General features: G+C 41.2%; 1 protein-coding gene across 2 annotated transcripts in view; it reads right to left on the bottom strand.

The window, feature by feature from the left end:
- The window catches only part of MDN1 (midasin AAA ATPase 1), a 155,990-nt gene that overhangs the window by 113,172 nt on the left and 23,411 nt on the right, over positions 1-19,407 (bottom strand). For both annotated transcript variants that reach the window (XM_036871713.1, XM_036871715.1), the window contains exons 6-15: positions 19,025-19,267; positions 18,652-18,783; positions 15,708-15,811; positions 13,728-13,842; positions 9,962-10,155; positions 8,928-9,009; positions 5,693-5,788; positions 3,879-3,991; positions 1,751-1,899; positions 754-814 (exon numbers count right to left, since the gene is read on the bottom strand). In XM_036871713.1, coding sequence (XP_036727608.1) covers positions 754-814; positions 1,751-1,899; positions 3,879-3,991; positions 5,693-5,788; positions 8,928-9,009; positions 9,962-10,155; positions 13,728-13,842; positions 15,708-15,811; positions 18,652-18,783; positions 19,025-19,267 — 1,289 coding nt within the window. The remainder of the gene's footprint in view (positions 1-753; positions 815-1,750; positions 1,900-3,878; positions 3,992-5,692; positions 5,789-8,927; positions 9,010-9,961; positions 10,156-13,727; positions 13,843-15,707; positions 15,812-18,651; positions 18,784-19,024; positions 19,268-19,407) is intronic.

The raw sequence follows: 19,407 nt of genomic DNA, 5'->3' as shown, positions 1-19,407 counted from the left end.
TCCATCCAGAGCAGGAAGGGATATGAGACAAGGAAAGAGTGATAGTAAAAATAATGCCACAGCATAATGTGGTCCTCAAAAAAGAGGAAATAAAGAGCTTTCTTGCAGATATCACAAAGAGCAAAAAGAACAATAAATTCTATTATCTTATGGCTTTAAGAGTTTGTGTAAGCAACTGCTTAGAGTTAATGGGACAGACCCTACTAGGGTTCAACATAAGGTATGCCAATAGCAGCCATCGCTTTTACAGCCTTCAGCACAGACTAAAATTGTTCATGAAACTAACATATTCAAAACCACAAATAAGGAAGAAGGGCATTTTACTGACCACAGTGGAGTGCCATGAGCCAAGTCCCATTTAACAAAGTGGAGGCTACTTAATGTTTCATAGATAATCAAACTGCAGGAGAGCCTAGCTTGAAGGCAGTGTGAGTCTAGAACACAGGCTTCAGGTAAATGACTGCACACACAAACATTACTTGATTACATACTTATCTTTTTGTTTTCCTCCCCCTCCCAGCAGGATCCTTGAGAGCAAGAACCTCAAGTGTTCTTTAAAATGAAAAGAAACATCTACACACTCAAGAGCTCCTTAATAAATTCTAATAAATAATACCCTGCTAGGGTGGGTGTAGGGGGGCAATTCTCTGAACATTTTTCCAAGGCTAGTTTTGAGCTTTACAGAAAAGAAGTATTTCTTACCTCAAACAGCGAACACAAAATAACAAGAAAAAGATTTAAAATCGCACTTACCCTCCCAGCAAATCTGCAGTGTCACTTTGCTGATTCATATTGACAACCCTCAAACGGTGGCCTTTAATAAAGAAAGGGCAAAAGGGTTATTCTGAAAATGTAAAGACTGACAACATCCAGTGTGATCCTTAAGGATGTGTGGACAAGGGCATAGGGCAAATCTTTAAATGTGCATTTCCTCTGACCCCCTCATTTTACTTTCAGGAATCTTGACTATTCAAAATTTTCACCTAACTCAGAGAGATATGTAAAAGAAGATTCACTGCTCCAGCATCAGGTAACTGAACAACAACAAAAAACCCTTCAGTAAGTCAATGTCTGCCTATGAGTTAGAACTAAATAAATATCCAGTGTGAAATATTTGTCTATGAATTAGAACTAAATAAATATCCAGTGTGATATATTATTTAGCCATCAGAATAGGAATGAGGCAGTTCTGTTTTTAAAGATGTCCAATTTGCTTATTAACTAAACGTAATACATAGAGAATGATCCCGTTTGTTTCAAAACAAAACCAAATCTGTATGTATTTGAAGACCACAGATTAGAACTGAAAAAAGTTAATACCAATCTGTTAACAGTGGTTATTTCCAGGGGGAAAGAATACATTATTTCCAAGATAAAAATTTCCAGTGCTTATCTCCAGGGCAAGTGGAGTGGTGGCACTTCTTAAATTCCAATATTCTTTGGACTTTTTATTTTTTAAAAAGGCAGTCAGGGGACTTCCCTGATGATCCAGTGGCTAAGAATCCGCACTTCCAATGCAGGGGGCCCGGGTTCGATCCCTGGTCAGGGAACTAGATCCCACGCGCTGCAACTAAGAGTTTGCATGCCACAACTACAGATCCCACATGCCACAACTAAAAAGATCCCACATGCTGCAACTAAGACCTGGCACAGCCAAATAAGTAAATAAATATTTTAAAAAATAATACAAAGGCAGTCAGCGTCACATGTTTGCTGTCTGGGGGCAGAGTGCTTCCCCTCTAGGAGCTACCTGTAATATGAGCCAAGTACTGGACGGTGGAGGTTTTGCCGGTCCCGGTCTCTCCCACCAGCAACACAGGCTCCCCTTTGCTAACACACACCGCGAGCTGTTCAATAAGAACAGAGGATGGCCTCGTAGCAGCAAAGGTGAGCTTCTCCCTGGGGAGGGGAAAGTATATAAGCAGTTGGAGGAACAGGCTGCAAGCTTCTCTTTGTGTTATTTTGAGGAATCAGATTTCCCAGATTCAACGAACAAGAAGAAGGAGACAACTCAGAGTGACGGTCTTCATGTTACAACACAGTGGTCCCCAACCCCTGGGCCATGAACCGGTACCTATCCGTGGCCTGTTAGGAACCGGGCCACACAGCAGGAGGTGAATGGTGGGCGAGCAAAGCTTCATTTGTATTTACAGCTGCTCCCCATCGCTCACATTACCGCCTGGGCTCCACTTCCTGTCAAGTCAGCAGCAGCATTAGATTCTCATAGGAGTGTGGTGAACCCTACTGTAAACTGCATGCAACGTATCTAGGCTGCACGCTCTTTATGAGAATCTAATGCCCGATGATCTGAGGTGGAGCTGAGGCGGTGATGCTAGCGCTGGGGAGCGGCTGCAAATACAGATCATCGTTAGCAGAGAGGTTTGACTGCACAGAGACCATAATAAATCGACTGCGTGCAGACTCATATCAAAACCCTATCAGTGAGTGGCAAGTGACAATTAAACTGCACCTTACGGACTAGACTGGACATAAGCAACACACTTCGGGTGTCACTGTCTCCCATCGCCCCCAGATGGGACCATCTAGTTGCAGGAAAACAAGGTCAGGGTTCCCACTGATTCTGCATTATGGTGAGTTGTATTAATTATTTCATTATAAATTACAATGTAATAATAATAGAAATAAAGTACACAATAAATGTAATGTGCTTGAATCATCCCGAAACTACCCCCCGCCAACCCCATTCGTGGAAAAAGTGTCTTCCCCGAAACCAGTCCCTGGTGCCAAAAAGGTTGGGGACCGCTGCTATAACAGATGTCCTTACAACATATGAACTGCAGAATTCATTCATTCTACATACGTGCAGCATTTACATAACTGCTACTTCACTAGGCTCTGGAAATTCAAAACACCAACATGATAAAACATCTGTACTACCTATGTCATCTTGCGCAAACTACTTAACCTCTCTTAGCCTCGGTTTCCTAACTTGTAAAATCTGGATAACAATAGTTACTAGCTGTAGTGGGTTGAATTATGTTCCCCAAAATTCATGTCTACTGAGAACCTGTGAATGTGACTTTATTTGGAAAAAAGCTCTTTACAGGTATAATAAGATTAAAATCGTATCATACTGGATTTAAGGGTTAGTCTTAAATCCAATGGCTGGTGTCCTTATAAAGAAAGAGAAATTTAGAGGCACAAAGAAATACACACAGGGAAGAAGACCATATGACAATGGCATCAGAGATTGGACTGATGGAGCTACAAGGCAAGGAACACCAAAGATTGCTGGGAGCCAGCAGAAGCCAGGAAGAGGCAAGAGTCTTCAGAGGTAGTGTGGCCCCGCCAACACCTTGGTTTCAGCCTTCCAGCCTTCAGAACTGAGAATAAATGCCTGCTGTTTTAGGCCATCAAGTTTATGGTAATTTGTTAGGAGAGCCCTAAGGACACTAACACACACATTAATTCATAGGCTTACTATAACCACTACATGAGAAAACATGCAAAAAGGCACTCAGCACAACGTTAGGCATATAGCAAATATTTAATAAATAACTTTAATAAATCTCAGAAACGTATACAATTCCAGCCCTCAAGGGATTAATAGACTAATGTTAGGACCAAGCCTGACCTCTAGGTGATGCTTACTTCACTAAATACACTACAATGAATAAAATCAAAGATACACCTTTGCTAGTCCCAAGTCTCTAATGACCCTCATCACCTCCTCCACCTATTAACATCTAGCTTCACAGAACACATTTTGGGAAATCACTGCTCCTTACTGTCTAGTACACTGGAGAGATCACAGTTCTGACATGTTTTACTCAAAGATAAGGGGCTGGACCACACGTTCCTTCTATCAATTTCCCAACGACCCCACAGTGCTCAGATCAGTTTGGAACCCTGTTTACCTCTGTATGTGGACAGCCTCACTTTGTTTCCGTAGAAGCCGCACTCGACCCACTTGCACATCTAGCTCGTTGATTGCAATTTCTGGTTTATAAAGTTGACAGAAGAATTCAGCCTATGGGAGGGGAAAGATTTTACCTGAGTAAAATTCTGCATGCTCTTCAAATACTTCTCATCCGTGAGGCTTACTGTGCTCCTCTAACATGCCCTCTACTAAGAGGCATTTTTGGGCTTCCAAGATAGGTAAGTTAGCTTTTAATTATATTTTAAAAAATTCTCCAAGTTTCTAATATGTTTTTAAAAACACTGATCATGAATGTTTCCCTGTAATAGTACTTTTTATTCATTCAAATGAGCCTCTATCTACCTATATGAAGTGAACACAGTGAACAGAAAGTTTTACTCCTAAAAGATATGAAAAAAACCAAAGTAATTTTTCTTCCTCTATGCTTTCCTCTGCTTTAAATTTCTAACATAATGCAGGAAACAGTCACTTGAATAAACCATGATACATCTGACGACAGCCAAAGCAGAAAGAGAAGCTGTGACAGAGGCTCAGGACACGTACCCATCAGCCTTATCCTCATCACTAACCCAAAGAACCCAGATTTCACTCAGGGTTTGGGGCAGGAGTAAAAGGGGCAAATTGCCCACGGAAGGTAAACCCCTCTTCAACCAAAGGGGCTGAATATTGATCAACCTAAGCCAGTCATGGTAGTCTCATTTCTCTTGTCTACTATAATTAACATACTTATTACTTCAGCTCCTTTTAGTAGGTGCTCTGTTACCTGCAGCCAAAACCATCCCGATAGTTTCATACACCTAAGGAACACCTCTAACCATCTCGGTTCCTGACTAAGGCTTTTTTGAGTCATCATTCATTTGGGAACGCCAAATATCTGCCTCAAGATGAACCCCAGACATTTCTCCTGCTACCAACACCATTGCCGAAAGGCTCTCTCCTCCAGAAGTACATATTTTGATATAAAACAGGAAAGGCAAATATTAACAGTATCAGCAGTGAACCTAAGTAGTGGGTATACAGGTGTTCACTAATACTTTTCAACTTTTTTGATGTTTGAAGATATTAACCATAAAAAGTTGGAAAGGGACTTCCCTGGTGGCGTAGTGGTTAAGAATCTGCCTCCCAATGCAGGGGACACGGGTTCGAGCCCTGGTCCAGGAAGATCCCACATGCCGCGGAGCAACTAAGCCCGTGTGCCACAACTACTGAGCCCATGCGCCACAACTACTGAGCCTGTGCTCTAGAGCCCGTGAGCCACAACTACTGAAGCCCGCGCGCCACAACTACTGAAGCCCGCACACCCTAGAGCCCGTGCTCCACAGCAAGAAAAGCCACCGCAATGAGAAGCCCACGCACCGCAACGAAGAGTAGCCCCCTCTCGCCGCAACTAGAAAGGCTGCACGCAGCAACGAAGACCCAACGCAGCCAAAAATAAATAAGTAAAAAAAAAAAAAAAAGTTGGAAAAAATCTAATTGTGCACAGAACTACAGACAAAGGTGTTACTACGACATGGTTCCAGTCCTGAGTCCACAACCTACAGAATAACATGCTCCTTAAGCACTGGAGAAAAAGGCGTGCGTGTGAAAAAGGATGCAAGGCAGCTCACAGGGAGAACTACTTATCCAGGAGACAGTGAGCTTTATGCCCATGAGAGGCAGCAATGAAACTACCAACTCTGACAGAGGAGGCTGTTATTTGCAAAAGCTGTTCCAGGTAAGGACCAGAGATCAGCAATTAAGCTAAATATCCCAGCTTCCTTTCAAGAGGGAAGTAAAAACAGCATTACATACCTTTCTCTTGGAAATGTTCAATTTGCTTCCAATGACTTCTGCCATTTTCAGTTTGCTTGTCTGCTTAGAAAGCATTGCTGTGAAACAGTCCAGAGCCTATTAAAATAACCAAGGTAAATGCCAACTGATTTTTAAAACAATACATTAATAACAGAGCATCACTATCCAGGCCACAAAAGGGAGGAACGTAAAATCCAGCAGAACTTTTCTGCAAGTAAGACTAAGGAGAATACAAATAAAGTACCAACCCTAGACTCAAAGAACCTTACCATAACAGAGACAGGACACCAAAAAATGTGAAGGCTTTACTATCAAAAAACCGGTTAATTAGGAAAACACACACAAACGCCTCAGTTTGCAAATCCAAAATTCAGGTAATAATATCAATTAGCATTAATCCTTGCGTATAGGGTTCTGTGGGGGGAAACGACTTCCAGACAGTGGAGGTAACATGAAAAGATTACTTTCTAGATGTAAAGGGAGACTCCTGGTGTGCAATAAAGGGATTACACTGTCATTCCCCTAACCCAGTGCTTAACCTTAGCAACTACTGATAGGCCAACAAGATACATGTCTTCTGCTGCAATGAAATATAAAGCATGTATCACCACCAAGTGGATTCTACCCCCCCAAAAGCTGACTTTGCATACATCAAGCATTTTGTTAAACTTCTATTTACAAGAAAGACAGATAAAATGACAAGGGAAAGGACACGAGTACACGAGTATGGCAAAACAAAGAATATATCTGGTGCTACTGCCACCAAGTGTAATATATCAATAAGCTTCATGTAAGCATTTAAAAAAGAATGTATCTAGTTTTGTCCCTAATTCCTTACACAGAGCTTCAAAAATTCTTGGAATTACCAGGAGTAAGGAGTGTCTTTTGTTATTTACTAGAGCCCTTATGGACCTTACCAGGTTTATTATGCTAAGCAAGGTAACTCTTGATGGGCCCTTAGATAATTTAAGAGAGGAACTGGCCAGGCCAGAAAGACCAAGGGTTGAAACTTCCAGCTCCATCTCCAACCTCTGGAGGAGGGGAGGGGATGGAGACCGAGTTCAATCGAATAGCCAATGTCAGAATAATACCCCAATAAACACTGGACATCCAAAGCTTAGAGAGCTTCTGGTTGGTGACAAAGTGATGTACCAGGAAGATGGCACACCCTGACTCCACAGGAGTGCCTGTGCTCAGACTCCTGAAACCTTGCCCTATGTGTCTCTTCCATTTGACTTCTTGAGTTATATTTTTTATAATAAAACTGTGACCTGGGGCTTCCCTGGTGGCGCAGTGGTTGAGAATCTGCCTGCCAATGTAGGGGACACGGGTTCGAGTCCTGGTCTGGGAAGATCCCACATGCCGCGGAGCAACTAGGCCCGTGAGCCACAATTACTGAGCCTGCGCGTCTGGAGCCTGTGTTCCGCAACAAGAGAGGCCGTGATAGTGAGAGGCCCGTGCACTGCGATGAAGAGTGGCCCCCACTTGCCGCAACTAGAGAAAGCCCTCGCACAGAAACGAAGACCCAACACAGCCAAAAAAAACCAAAAAACAAAAAGCAAAAAACTGTGACCTGTATGGTGAGCACAGAGCTTCCAATGAGTTCTGTGAGGTGATTACTGTACCTGAGGAGGTTGTGGGAACCCCTGAATTTACAGCTGATAGGTCCTAAGTGTGGGTGGGCGTCTGAGACTTGCGGCTAGAGTCTAAAGTGGGGCAGCCTTGAGGAGGACTGAGCCGTTGAACCTGTGGGGTCTACACTAACTCCAGGTAGTCAGTATCAAAACTGAACTGAATTGCAGGACACCAGTTGGTGTCAAAGCAGTGAAGAAGCAACCAGATAAAGCCAGAAGGTGAAACATTCTGTAAAACAACTGGCCTGATCTCTTCAAGGGTATGTGTGGGGTGGGGGGGAAGGTTCTGATACAGTAAAAAAGTTCTTAATCCCATTCGCATAGAAAAGGATGTGGAAGGAGATACATCAGGGTATTAACAGTACTGGGGGGGCTTCCCTGGTGGCGCAGTGGTTGAGAATCCGCCTGCCAACGCAGGGGACACGTGATCGATTCCTGGTCCAGGAAGATCCCACATGCCGTGGAGCAATTAACCCCGCACGCCACGACTACTGAGCCTGCGTTCCAGAGCCCGCGAGCCACAACTCCTGAAGCCCGGGCGCCTAGAGCCCGTGCTCTGCAACAAGAGAAGCCACCGCAATGAGAAGCCCACGCACCGCAACGAAGAGCAGCCCCTGTTCACCACAACTAGAGAAAGCCCGTGCACAGCAACAAAGACCCAATGCAGCCAAAAATAAATAAATAAAATAAATTTTTAGAAATAAAATAAAATAAAGAAAAGTACAAAACAAGGTTACCTGTAAGAAATATGAGAAATGTAGGAGAATGGAAAGGAAATTTCAATGGAGAGAAGAGGATTAAAGGACTGGCACACAGCACTTCAGAGTTCAGCCGGCTTAAGTGTGTGCTCCAAATGTGGGTTCTTTCTACTCAAAGTAAGTTAACCAAGCACAGAGAGAAACTGCTAACCAAAATGGGTCACTATTCTCTCCTCAGTCCTAGCTGACAGAAACCAGAACACTTTATAGTCAAAATGGGTTAATGTTTTAACAGCCCAGAGATCTTCAGGCAGCATCACTTTATTCTTAAGCAGGCGGGAATAAATCTCTCTCTGTTCTACTGAATGTGGCAGAGCTACAGTTCAATAGGGCTTCCCTCTCACGCAACACATTTTGTCCCCACGTCCAGCACACAAGGATGTACTTTACAAACCTGACATAAATCTCTCTGGACAAAAGCTAAAAAGGCCCTACTGAGGCTAGTGGTGGGATAAGACAAATATAAATCTATCAAATAGACTAAGAAATTACATATAGAAATAAATACTAAAGATCTTAGAAACACTTTACATTTTATAACAGTATTATCACCTGGGAGACTTTCTTTTCATTTAAGCTTTAATTTCAGTACTGTATCCGTTTTACTCTAATTCATACTATACTTATTTGAAATTAGTAGTAACCTGTTTCAAAAACCACAAAACATTTATTATGCCCAATTAGTTTTAAGGCAACATTAGTTCAGTTTTAACTAGCTAAGGATAATAAACGGTACCTACACAAAAGAAGAACTTTTTGATAGCAGTCAAGACACAGAAAATAACAGTGGAAATCAACAGCCTTAAAGAGCACAGAGAAACAAGCAGGAAGACTGTATCTTACCTCTTGAAAAATATTTAATGATGCTGATGAAGACAGACTGTCAAAGCTGTGGGCAATCCTATTACACCAATTCAGTAGATCCCTTTAAAAAAAAGGGGGGCAGGGGGCAAGAAATAAAAGACCATAGGCCAAAGACATCAAAGGCATCAGAGCTTACTTAGGTCTGGGAACACCTGACAACAAAGACGCTCCTCTTTTTCTGGCAACTGAAGATAAACAGTGGCAGGAAAAAGAATGAGTGGTCCCAGTCCCTATCCTACCAGGAAGTGACCTAGAACTCACTTCTCCCCATCCATGCCAGACAAGGTAGCAGGAGACAGGGAGCAATTAATTCTCAGAGCAAACTGAGGGGAGTTGCCCACACCTAATTCTCATTTCTCAAAGGGCAAGTCAACCACTGCGAACGAAGCGCAAAGGCATGGAACTCACTATACAGAGCAAAACCCAAGAGTCTTTTATTTAAGACCCCAAGTGTCACAAAAGGACATCCAGTGAAAGAGCTATGTCAGTAACTATTCCCAACTTTGGCTTTTAAAGTTATTTGCTAAACTTCCAGTTATAAGTAAGTCCTAGGGATATAACGTACAACATGATAAGTACAATTAACGCTGCTGTATGTTATATATGAAAAGTTGTTAAGAGTTCTCATCACAAGAAAAAAAAATTTTTTTTTTTACTGTTTCTTTAATTTTGTACCTATGAGATGATGGACGCTCACTGAACTTACTGCAGTGATCATTTCATGACGTATGTAATCATTATGCTATATGCCACAAACTTATACAGTGCTCTGTGTCAATTACATCTCAACAAAACTGGAAGAAAAAAGTTATTTGTTAAAGTTAACATAATGTTACCTTCATAAGCCTTCCCATTCAGTAACTATAGATCTCAAAAAGGGACTGAACACTATGAAGCAGCCCAAACGTCTCATTTCAAAACCTGACTTCTTGTAACCATTCAGTTCTAGCTGCTAAGAACTTCTGAGGGAAGCAGTTTTTAAAATACCGACTCAAAAGTGTTTAGCCCAGTACCTGAGAGACAATTCTCTCCCTTCAAGGCTTAGTCTTTTGTGTTCCCATCTGGCTTCTGAAACTTCCTCGGGTGCCTGTTCCCCTCCAACGGAACTATCACTCAGAGGGTGATGTTTCTCTCCAGTAAGCTGGATGTAAATGTCAAGCAGGTGATCGGTTGCTACCGATAAGCTGGGGTATCTATTTTGCAGAACCTGACAGAGGGAGAAAAAAAAGGAAAGAAAATTTAGCAGCAGACAGAGTGATTTTTAAAAGCACACATAAACTGCTGCTGACACTAGTCAACCAAAAATGAATTTTTCTAAGAAATCTGTCATCTTTACCAAGTATAACAACTTCCACCCTCACCCATACCTCCAATCCCTCAAAGACCATGACTTTTTCCTGCCCAGAACTCAGTTATCTGGCAATCTCACCACCTATCTCACAGCTTAGGGTGTAGAAGCTAGATGGGAAAGGGGTCTCAAGCAACATAGGCATCCAAGTCCCAGGCACTTACTCGTTGAAGGATCCTTCAAGTAATATGTACTCTAATTTTTTAAACACAATGCTAGTACAGTCATTAAGTCATTTCTCAGACAAAAGCAAATAAGAAGCAGTTAATGGGAAAAGGAAAGTTTTTTAAAGCAAATCACAGTAAAAGGGGCTAGTGTTAAGTCCTGATAAAAAGTAGTTTTTATCAGACAACAGAATTTAACGAGAAAAAGATCTAGTCCAATTCACTTTGATAACTATTAAGAATTTTGTGCAGTATAATACTTGGCGCCCATAATATTGGTTCAACGCTTTTATGATATGGATTTGCTAAGTCAAGTCTACTTGAGAAGGAAGAAAAATATCATGTATATATTAGAAATATTACACCCTAATACATTTAAATTGAGAAGTATACCACGATTCCAATTTATATATGAAATATTAACATATTTTGTATATATTAAAGTTGTAAGGCCCACTAAGATCTTTTACCGGTGTCATCAAGTGGTAGATCTCATAGATTTTTATTTCTTCATACTTTTTTTTTTAACTGGAGGACTTTACAACAAATATTATTGAAAACATATTTCAGATGTATTGAAAATTAAGGACAGAAAAAGAGACTAATAAAATCAACAAATTCAATTTAATGGATACACATGTGGATCTTTCAAATACAGAATATACATTTTTTGTGTACGGAGGGAACATTTTCAAAATTGCCCATATATTTGTGGACCCTGGCTACCATAAACAAAATATAGACTTATTTCCATCACCCCTAAAACAAAAAGTTCCCTTTTGTCATCACTCCCTTCCTCCACATCCCCGTCCCTGGAATCCTGCACCTGATTCAGATCTCTACAGTTTTGCCTTCAAATCTATCATATACACGGAATCATACGGAATGTAGTGTGTAGTTCGGTTTCTCTTACTCAGCAAAACGTTTTTGAAATTCGTCCAGACATTACTGTATGTATCAGTAGTTCATTCTATTTTATTGCTGAGTAGTAATTCCATCATACGAGCATGTATATTTATGACCAAGGTGAAAAAAAAAGCTGTTTTTACTTGAAAAAAATTTCTGTTAGGTTTAACACTTTAGTAAGGGCTCAGTTATTTGGAAAAAAGTTCTGAATAGAGATTTATATGTACCAACCAATTAGTCATTTTCTACCTTAGTCAAAAAACATCTTTTGTTATTAACATGAATGTCAAAATTTGAACACAGTATCACATAATAAACTAATCTAACATGATATGGTTATCAATTTGATATGTATTTTGGAGATTCATTCCTTTAATAAGCATTTATTAAGTACCTACTTTGTAGCAGGCACTATTCCAGGGACAGAGAAACAAAACAAAATAAGGAATGGAACCCGTCCTCGAGAAAACTCCCCCTAATATAAGCAGCAGATATGAAAGCAAAAGCAAGCTTTCAGCCCAAAGGACAGCATGGTCGGCCCTGCTTGGGAGACCCGGGAAGGTTTCACAGAGCAGGAGAGGCACCTGGCAGAGGTCGCTGGTGACTGTGAGAGGGGACTGCCGGCAGAGAAAGCAGGCCATCTCTGGTGCCAGCACGTGAGGCATCAGGGCACAGTCAAGGTGTATGGGGGAGACAAGGTGTGAGAAACTGCTAGGGGTAAGTTCCCGGCACTTACTAGGTATGAGACTAGCATTATGTAAAGAGCTTGTTTTTCGAAGTGTAATTTGATATTTCAGCAAGAAGTCAAAGCCAGTCTTTCTAAGCATAAGACGGCTGCGGTTGGCAGCAACAGAAATGCAGTTCCTTGTGTTCCCTGTGAGGTCGGCATAGGAGATTATTTTGTTTCCTAAGTAATACACACAAGGTTTTTAGCTACCAGTCATTTATTTAGGAGAGTGTTATTAGGATTAGTAAGCCCAGAAGCTTAAAAATAACCAGTGAGCTTCTCAAAGTCAGCTACCTAAATATGACCTAGGTCACCGAAGCGAGGAGGTGCGTGCTCCCGTGGCACTTCCGGTGAGCAGAGTGACCCACTGCTGATCAAGGCAGGGGTGGAAGGAGGAGTTCTGGCCTATCCTCCAAGCACAGAAGACAGTAAGAACAGAGTGGCTGTCAAATATTCTCCTCATTCTCTCAATCCCCAATAAATTACACCTAAATGTGAACTTCAGTCCTCTCCTTTAAGGAAAAGACTCACAATTTAAGTCTGAAAACAAAACATTTAAAGGTCTGCAACAGCAAAAGAAAGAGGAGCATTACGACAGAGCAATACAACAAACGTTTACAAAATGCCAGGCACGGAGTGGATGCTGGGGACACCACAGCTGAGTTAAGTTACTGGAGGAGCTTATAGTTGAGGGCGGCAAGAGGGGAAAAGAAAGACATACAGGACACACAAATACACAACTGGGAACTAGAGTGAGATGAGAAACTCACAAGTGTAAAACAGGCTGTAGAGTTATAAAATCACACCATCAAGGCAAGGCTTCTTAGAGATTATACTATCAAGGTTTACCCAGTAATCGGTAAACTCTGAAAACCCCTCTGCTAGTAAATACCTAAATGCTAGATAAAATATTTGAAAAGGTTGTCTGGTGCCACTTATTTATCCAAAAACTTATACCAAGAAAGAGGAAAGCATCCCTGCCATGACTGACTGATCACTGACAATGCTTTATTTGCTGCTCTCCAAGATGAAACGTTGGAAGTCGGGACGCTTCCCAAGTGAGGAGGTAGACCCACGGGGAGACAGGAGGTTGACAGGGTAAAGTGAGGCGCACCTCTTAGTGATCACGGAGAACCAGAGATACTACAAAGTACATCGATGTATAAAACCTTTAAAATAAGTCATCTCAATTTTCATTAATACCCAGATCAAAATGTACATGAAGTTGTTAAGTGTGAAAGATGTTAGTTACGAAACAACTTAGTATAAAAAAGATCCTCTGGGGACAACTGGAGAAACTTAAACATGGTCTGAGAATTAAGTGCTACTGACGAATCACTATTCATTTTATTGGGTATAATAATCATTGCGGTTATATATGGAAATGCCCTTAGAGATGCATGAAAGTATTTAAGGGTGAAATGCTATGAGGTTTGCTTTCAAATATATTAGCAAATAAAAACTACTAGATGAAATTAATACAGTAAAATGTCAGCATATTAACTGTTAAATTTAGAGTGACGAGTATTTTGGTGACTCATTGGGCTATTTCCTCTGTTTACATGTTAAGTCTGACACTTTTAATAATGAAGAGTAAGAAAGAAAAGCATTGATACTTTCAAATAACGTCATACCTCATTCAGTTCTGTCTTATCCATGTTATCCAGGTAAATTTTGGTCCAGTATTTGTCTAGCAGAGTAGCATGACTATTTAGCGGTCGATACCAATTTCCTCCACAGCTCAAGAGTCTGTATTTCAGAATGAAAAACAGAGTCACACAAAATTCCCAATTTTAATCTTGAATTATGCCCCTGGTTATCCCTTGCTAGACGTTATCTCACATCTGAGTAAAACTCACAGTTCCTTCTGGTGCCAGACAGCACTATGTTGGGCTTATAGGGAGGATGACAATGAAAGGCTGCCACACCAAGCCAGGTGTGACTATCTTCCTAGGGGGAGTAATAGGGCTTTAACCAAGTTATTTTCACATCACTGCAAATGATCCTATTAGGCGTTTTGAACTCAACAACATGTTTCTTTTCCTTAAGACATAACTTCAGGAAAAAGAAAACCTAATCCAAGACCGATAGCACTAAAAATAAGTTCACTGCTTATTACCAAAAGTGACAGTACCTAAAATTATTTAAAATGCCCAGAAGAGAAGGACTATTCATTAAACACATACTCTGGGCAAGCCATGGGCTTACACCTAAGCCATGTAATTTAATCTTCACAACAACTGCCCTGAGGGGATGATGCCCTTCTTTTCTTCTAACTGTAAGGAAGAACTGTAAGGAAGAGAAGGAGAGTAATGTCCCTCGCTCACTCAACTATGACTACAATGGCAAAGCCAAGAACTGAACTCAAGTTTGTGTGGCATACTTCTATGATGTCCCAGGACCTTCTGGGAAATGCATCTAGCAGGAAAGAACTTCACCATCGCTGTGAATAAAATCAGGGTCTATTAAAACTAACAGGGCCTAGCAAGGTCTTCCTTAGAACTGTTAGCTCTGCATTCCATCTGGAAGTGAATGTTCACAGAGGTACAGTAAACAGTAATATAATCACTAAATACAATGTGGCATTATTTTCACTCTTGGGCATTTTAAGACCAAAGAGAAGCTGTACAGTTATAGACAAGTAGTAGGAAATAAACCACTGCCTTCACGTTATTTTAAAAAGTAGATAGGGACATATACTAAGTTTGCTTAGGTTTTATTCCTTTGTTGATGCTTATATTCAATTAATTTTTTTAAATGCCTGAAGTCTACATGGCTTCATCATCACCACCATCATGGCTGGGCACTCACTATGTGACAGGTCTTTACTCACTTCACCTAACCTTCATAACTTACACCAAGTTGTAAAGCAGGTGTTATTGGCCCCATCACGATCAGTCAAGCAAGGTACACACAGGTACAAAGTGCCAGTGTCAGGACCCAAACCCAGGGCTATCTGAAAACAGTCTCATCTCTGATTATGTTTGAAAGCATGAAAACAAGACAAAGTTTTTTAAGACTGGTTACTTATTTTTAAGTGGGGGAAAAAAGAACCACTTTTACTTTCTAAATTAATTATCTCCGTTAAAAATAGTCAGGAAGGGGCTTCCCTGGTGGCGCAGTGGTTGAGAATCCGCCTGCCAATGCAGGGGACACGGGTTCGATCCCTGGTCCAGGAAGATCCCACATGCCGTGGAGCAACTAAGCCCGTGTGTCACAACTACTGAACCTGCGCTCTAGAGCCCACAAGCCACAACTATTGAGCCTGCGAGCTGCAACTGCTGAAGCCCGTGTGCCTAGAGCCCATGCTCCACAACAAGAGAAGCCACCACAGTAAGAAGCTGCGCACTGCAACAAAGAGTAGCCCCCGCTCACTCCAACTAGAGAAAGCCTGCGTGCAGGAATGAATACCCAACACAGCCAAAAATAAATTAAATTAATTAATTAAAAAAAAGAAGTCAGGAATAAGAATGTTGAATCTGTCATCACTGCTAACTAACCTTGCTTAAAATGGGCCCAGAGAACTCTATTCCAAGACTTTTGTACTCAGCGCTCTAGCATGTGGACTTAGGAAGAGGCTCCATCGTGGGAATAGAAGGGTTAATGGGACATACCTCCTGGTTGCAAAGAACTGAAATCCAGGAGCCACTTTCAGACAGTCACCTTGGCCAGGAATCAAGAGCTCTCCATTCTCCAAGAGAGGGATCAGCACGGAAACCTAAATCACAAAACCCCAGTGATAAAGCTATTAAGACAGAAGTAACAAACAAGAAAGCAAAAAAACCCTCTCGCCAAATGATGAACACGTCCTTAAAGGAAACCCTACTTCTCACAGCATGAACTGGGGTCAAATGCCAGGCGGGAATACTGGAGCCACCTACACTCCAGCAGAGCAACTTATTCATTCAGCATTCACTGAGTGCCTACTATGGACCAGAATCAAGCAAGACAGGAGAAATCCAGACATGACTGAGGCTTTACAGCCTAGAGTCTGACGGGAGACAGCCATGCAAACTACCATACAGCATGATCGGTGTGACCCCCACGGGGTGTACAAAACGATACGTGAAGACAGAGGGTGGCTGTAGATCAGTGTGGAGCAGCTTAGAAGCAGGGCAGTGAAGCCATTCTAGAGGTAATGACATTCACTGAGTCTGAAAGTATGAAGAGGAATCAGCCTGGTTTGTTGGGAGAGCAGTGGCACATTTACTCTAGGCAAAAATATTCAAATGGATAAAAATGTATATGCCTAAGAGCATGGCATGAGAGGACTCTTATGGTTAGGGCAGAACGTGCATATGAAGTAGTGGAAAAATACTAGGCTTAGAGATAAATGATAAAAGGCCTTCTGTGCTGAGCTAAGGAGTTTGAATTTTTTTCATGAAGTTGTTGAGAGGATTTTAGTCTGGAGAAAAACCTATTTTTTATTTTAGAGAATGAACTGTGCAACAATATGGAAGATAAACTGAAAGAGAGCCAGTCTGGAGGGAAAGAAGCGGAAAAAGGACACCATTCAGGTAACAAAGGTAAGATGGCAGGATAGATTAGATAGACAGACAGATAGATAAAAATAAGAAGGCCTGTGCTAAGGCAGTGGGCTAGGAGGGAACAGAATAAGAGATAAGGAAAAAGTACTAAGCAATATCAGACTAAGTGAATGGGGGACTAGAGGAAGGAGACACATCAAAGTTCTGGCTTGGTAACTGTGTGGCAGGAAAGGCTGTTGCAGGAAAGAGCAGATAAGGTTCACTTTGAACATCCTGAACCTGTACCTGCTAAGGAACATCCAAGTAGAGATTTTTCAAGAAAAGTATGGACTAGACATATGGGTCTAGGGGATGTGAGTTTATAGAAGTTTGAGAAAAAAAAAAAAAACAGTAAGAAGAACAAAGAGCCAAGGAAGAAGGCTCTAAAATATCAAGGTAAATGTATTAAGCATCCTTATTGCATACATGGCTAGGAGATGAAAGGAAAAATATTATAGGGGCAACTCCAAGATAACTCCGAAACTTGAAACAAAAGACAACCATCCTGAATGAGATCTATAAAAGCCATAAAAGCTACCTTAAAATAGTAATTAGTTAGCAATTAGCTGAGAAGTTCTGGAAATAACAAAATAATAATCAAGGGTCCAGGTATGTTTTAAAATAAACACAACTTCACTATAATGATGATGAAGTTTAAATCAACTGAACAGCATACCCTCTGGAACCAAATGTATTGATAGTAACAGAAGGGGAATGGTCTACACAAAATGGAACTCAAAGTACAAAAATTTTCTGATGTTTACCAGACGTTGCCCAAGGAAGATCAAGACAGAAACTAACTGTTTGGTCTTGAAATCTGGACCTGGTCATCAAAGAATGTACTTGGCTATGGCAAAGGGATAGATCCCTAGGCTTCATCATGACCTGAATGGAATATCCCTTATGTTCATCTACCTTCTTTGGCTCAAATTCTATGATTCATAACCCTAATGACTTCCCAGGTACCCTGATGTCTGAAAAAACTTCCCAGGAAACAGAGCTATAGAAAGCGCTAAGACTCAACAAATACTTTTAAGTTGGCCTTGCAGTTTATAATTCAGTTTTATTTTTAAGTCTCATTGGTAGTAGTCATCCTTGGCTCTGGGCTTCTTGAGAAATCTGAGTTTCCAGCCCTATAAAACTGAGCATTAAAATCTTAGAACATGGTGGTCAAACTAAGCCAATAACCCCATTACATCTTTACCTCACTAGACTCTAAAATATGTGTGTGTCATAAGACACACACATATTTACAGCCCCTCCTTCCCCATACATTCCCCTAAACCTAAAGACCTTTCCCACCTCTCCTTCCCCCTCCCCCCTCTCTGTCTCCTCTCTCTCTCCAATCCAAGAGGGGAGAGTCCATATACAGGTAGCTTTAGGGTTCACGGTAAAAGAAAATTAAAACCAATCTCAGGAAAATCTACCCCAAGGAAGATTTTTTTCATTCTGCAATACATTTTTTTGGTCATAGTTTACAGAATACAGAATAAACATGGACTGCCTCCATAGCTAAATTTTATACACATAGAAAAGTGATCTTTTTGAAGTCAAAAATATACATCCAGTTTATTTTCCTTAATGGAACAAAGACAAGCAGGCTCTCATTATAGCGTCTCTTCTTTCATCTGTCCTCAGCCCACTGCTCTACCAATGCCATAGCTAGGGAGCTGGGTCTCACAGTTCTCAGTGCACATGCAGCATGGCTTAAGATGTTTCCCACCAAGCCTATTCTCGGAAAGTCTGTGAAATTGGTCATATTTTCAACTAAAGGAGGAAAAAAAACCACTGTGAAATTGATCACATGTTCAACTATTAAAGGAAACAGTACAAGCAGAATTTTAATAATTTTCTATCAAACAAGAGATCAGCCCAGTAATCCAAGAACTCAAACCAGATTAGGTAGGTAACCAACATACCATCTCTAATGAAATACCTATGTTGTTTAAATAATCCCCCAGAATCACTATTAACACAATTCTCATTCTCTTCAAAGGCAAGAAATTAGTGAGTTACTAGGGAGGTGACATACCACGTCCAAGGGGGCATAGTCAATATCCTCCAGAAGGATCCAGTGTCCATTTGTGGCCGCCTGTGTCAGGGTGCCAGGCTGCCACACAAACTCTCCTGGGACATCTGTGCAGCGATACATTCCCAACAGCATCTGCGAAAAGAAGACAAAGTAATTACTGAAGCCACACACCTGAGGAGCCAATGCTACATCCTGCGATTAGTTCCATTAAACTTCCACAGGGTTATAACAGGTACCTGAGGTTTTACAGCGTGGTCCCCTCAGTTATGAGGAAGACCAATAACTATTCTCATATTCTCTTAGCAAAAACAATATTTTAATGCAAATATTCACAAGTATGCTCACCAACCAAAATCTGCCACTTCTTACTTACCTTACTGTCGGTCTGATCTCCAAGCTGGACTTTGAGAAGCTGAGGGGGCTTCCTTCTACCTGTCATTGCAGCTAAATGTTCAACTAAGGAAGTTTTCCCACATCCAATTGGTCCTTCCAACAGCACAGCATTCTGAGAAGCCACTGCCATAGCCAGGGTCTGAAGATTTTTGCAGACTGACTCAACCAGCACGTAAGACCTAAAGGCCAGCTCCTGTTCCCGAGAAGAACTCCTACTACTGGCCTACGGAGGCAAGTGAAAAATAAAAGGCATATCAAGAAGAGTCTTTCCACCAAAGGGCACAGGTTAATTTCTACAACAGTGCTTCCACCGGCTTTTACATAAACCTCTGCGAATAAATTGGTAGTACAGGACCTATAATA

Source organism: Balaenoptera musculus, chromosome 12 (assembly GCF_009873245.2).
Source record: "Balaenoptera musculus isolate JJ_BM4_2016_0621 chromosome 12, mBalMus1.pri.v3, whole genome shotgun sequence".
Taxonomy (NCBI): Eukaryota; Metazoa; Chordata; class Mammalia; order Artiodactyla; family Balaenopteridae; genus Balaenoptera; species Balaenoptera musculus.
The sequence above is the reverse complement of the archived record's forward strand: the minus strand, read 5'-3'. Positions and strand labels throughout refer to the sequence as shown.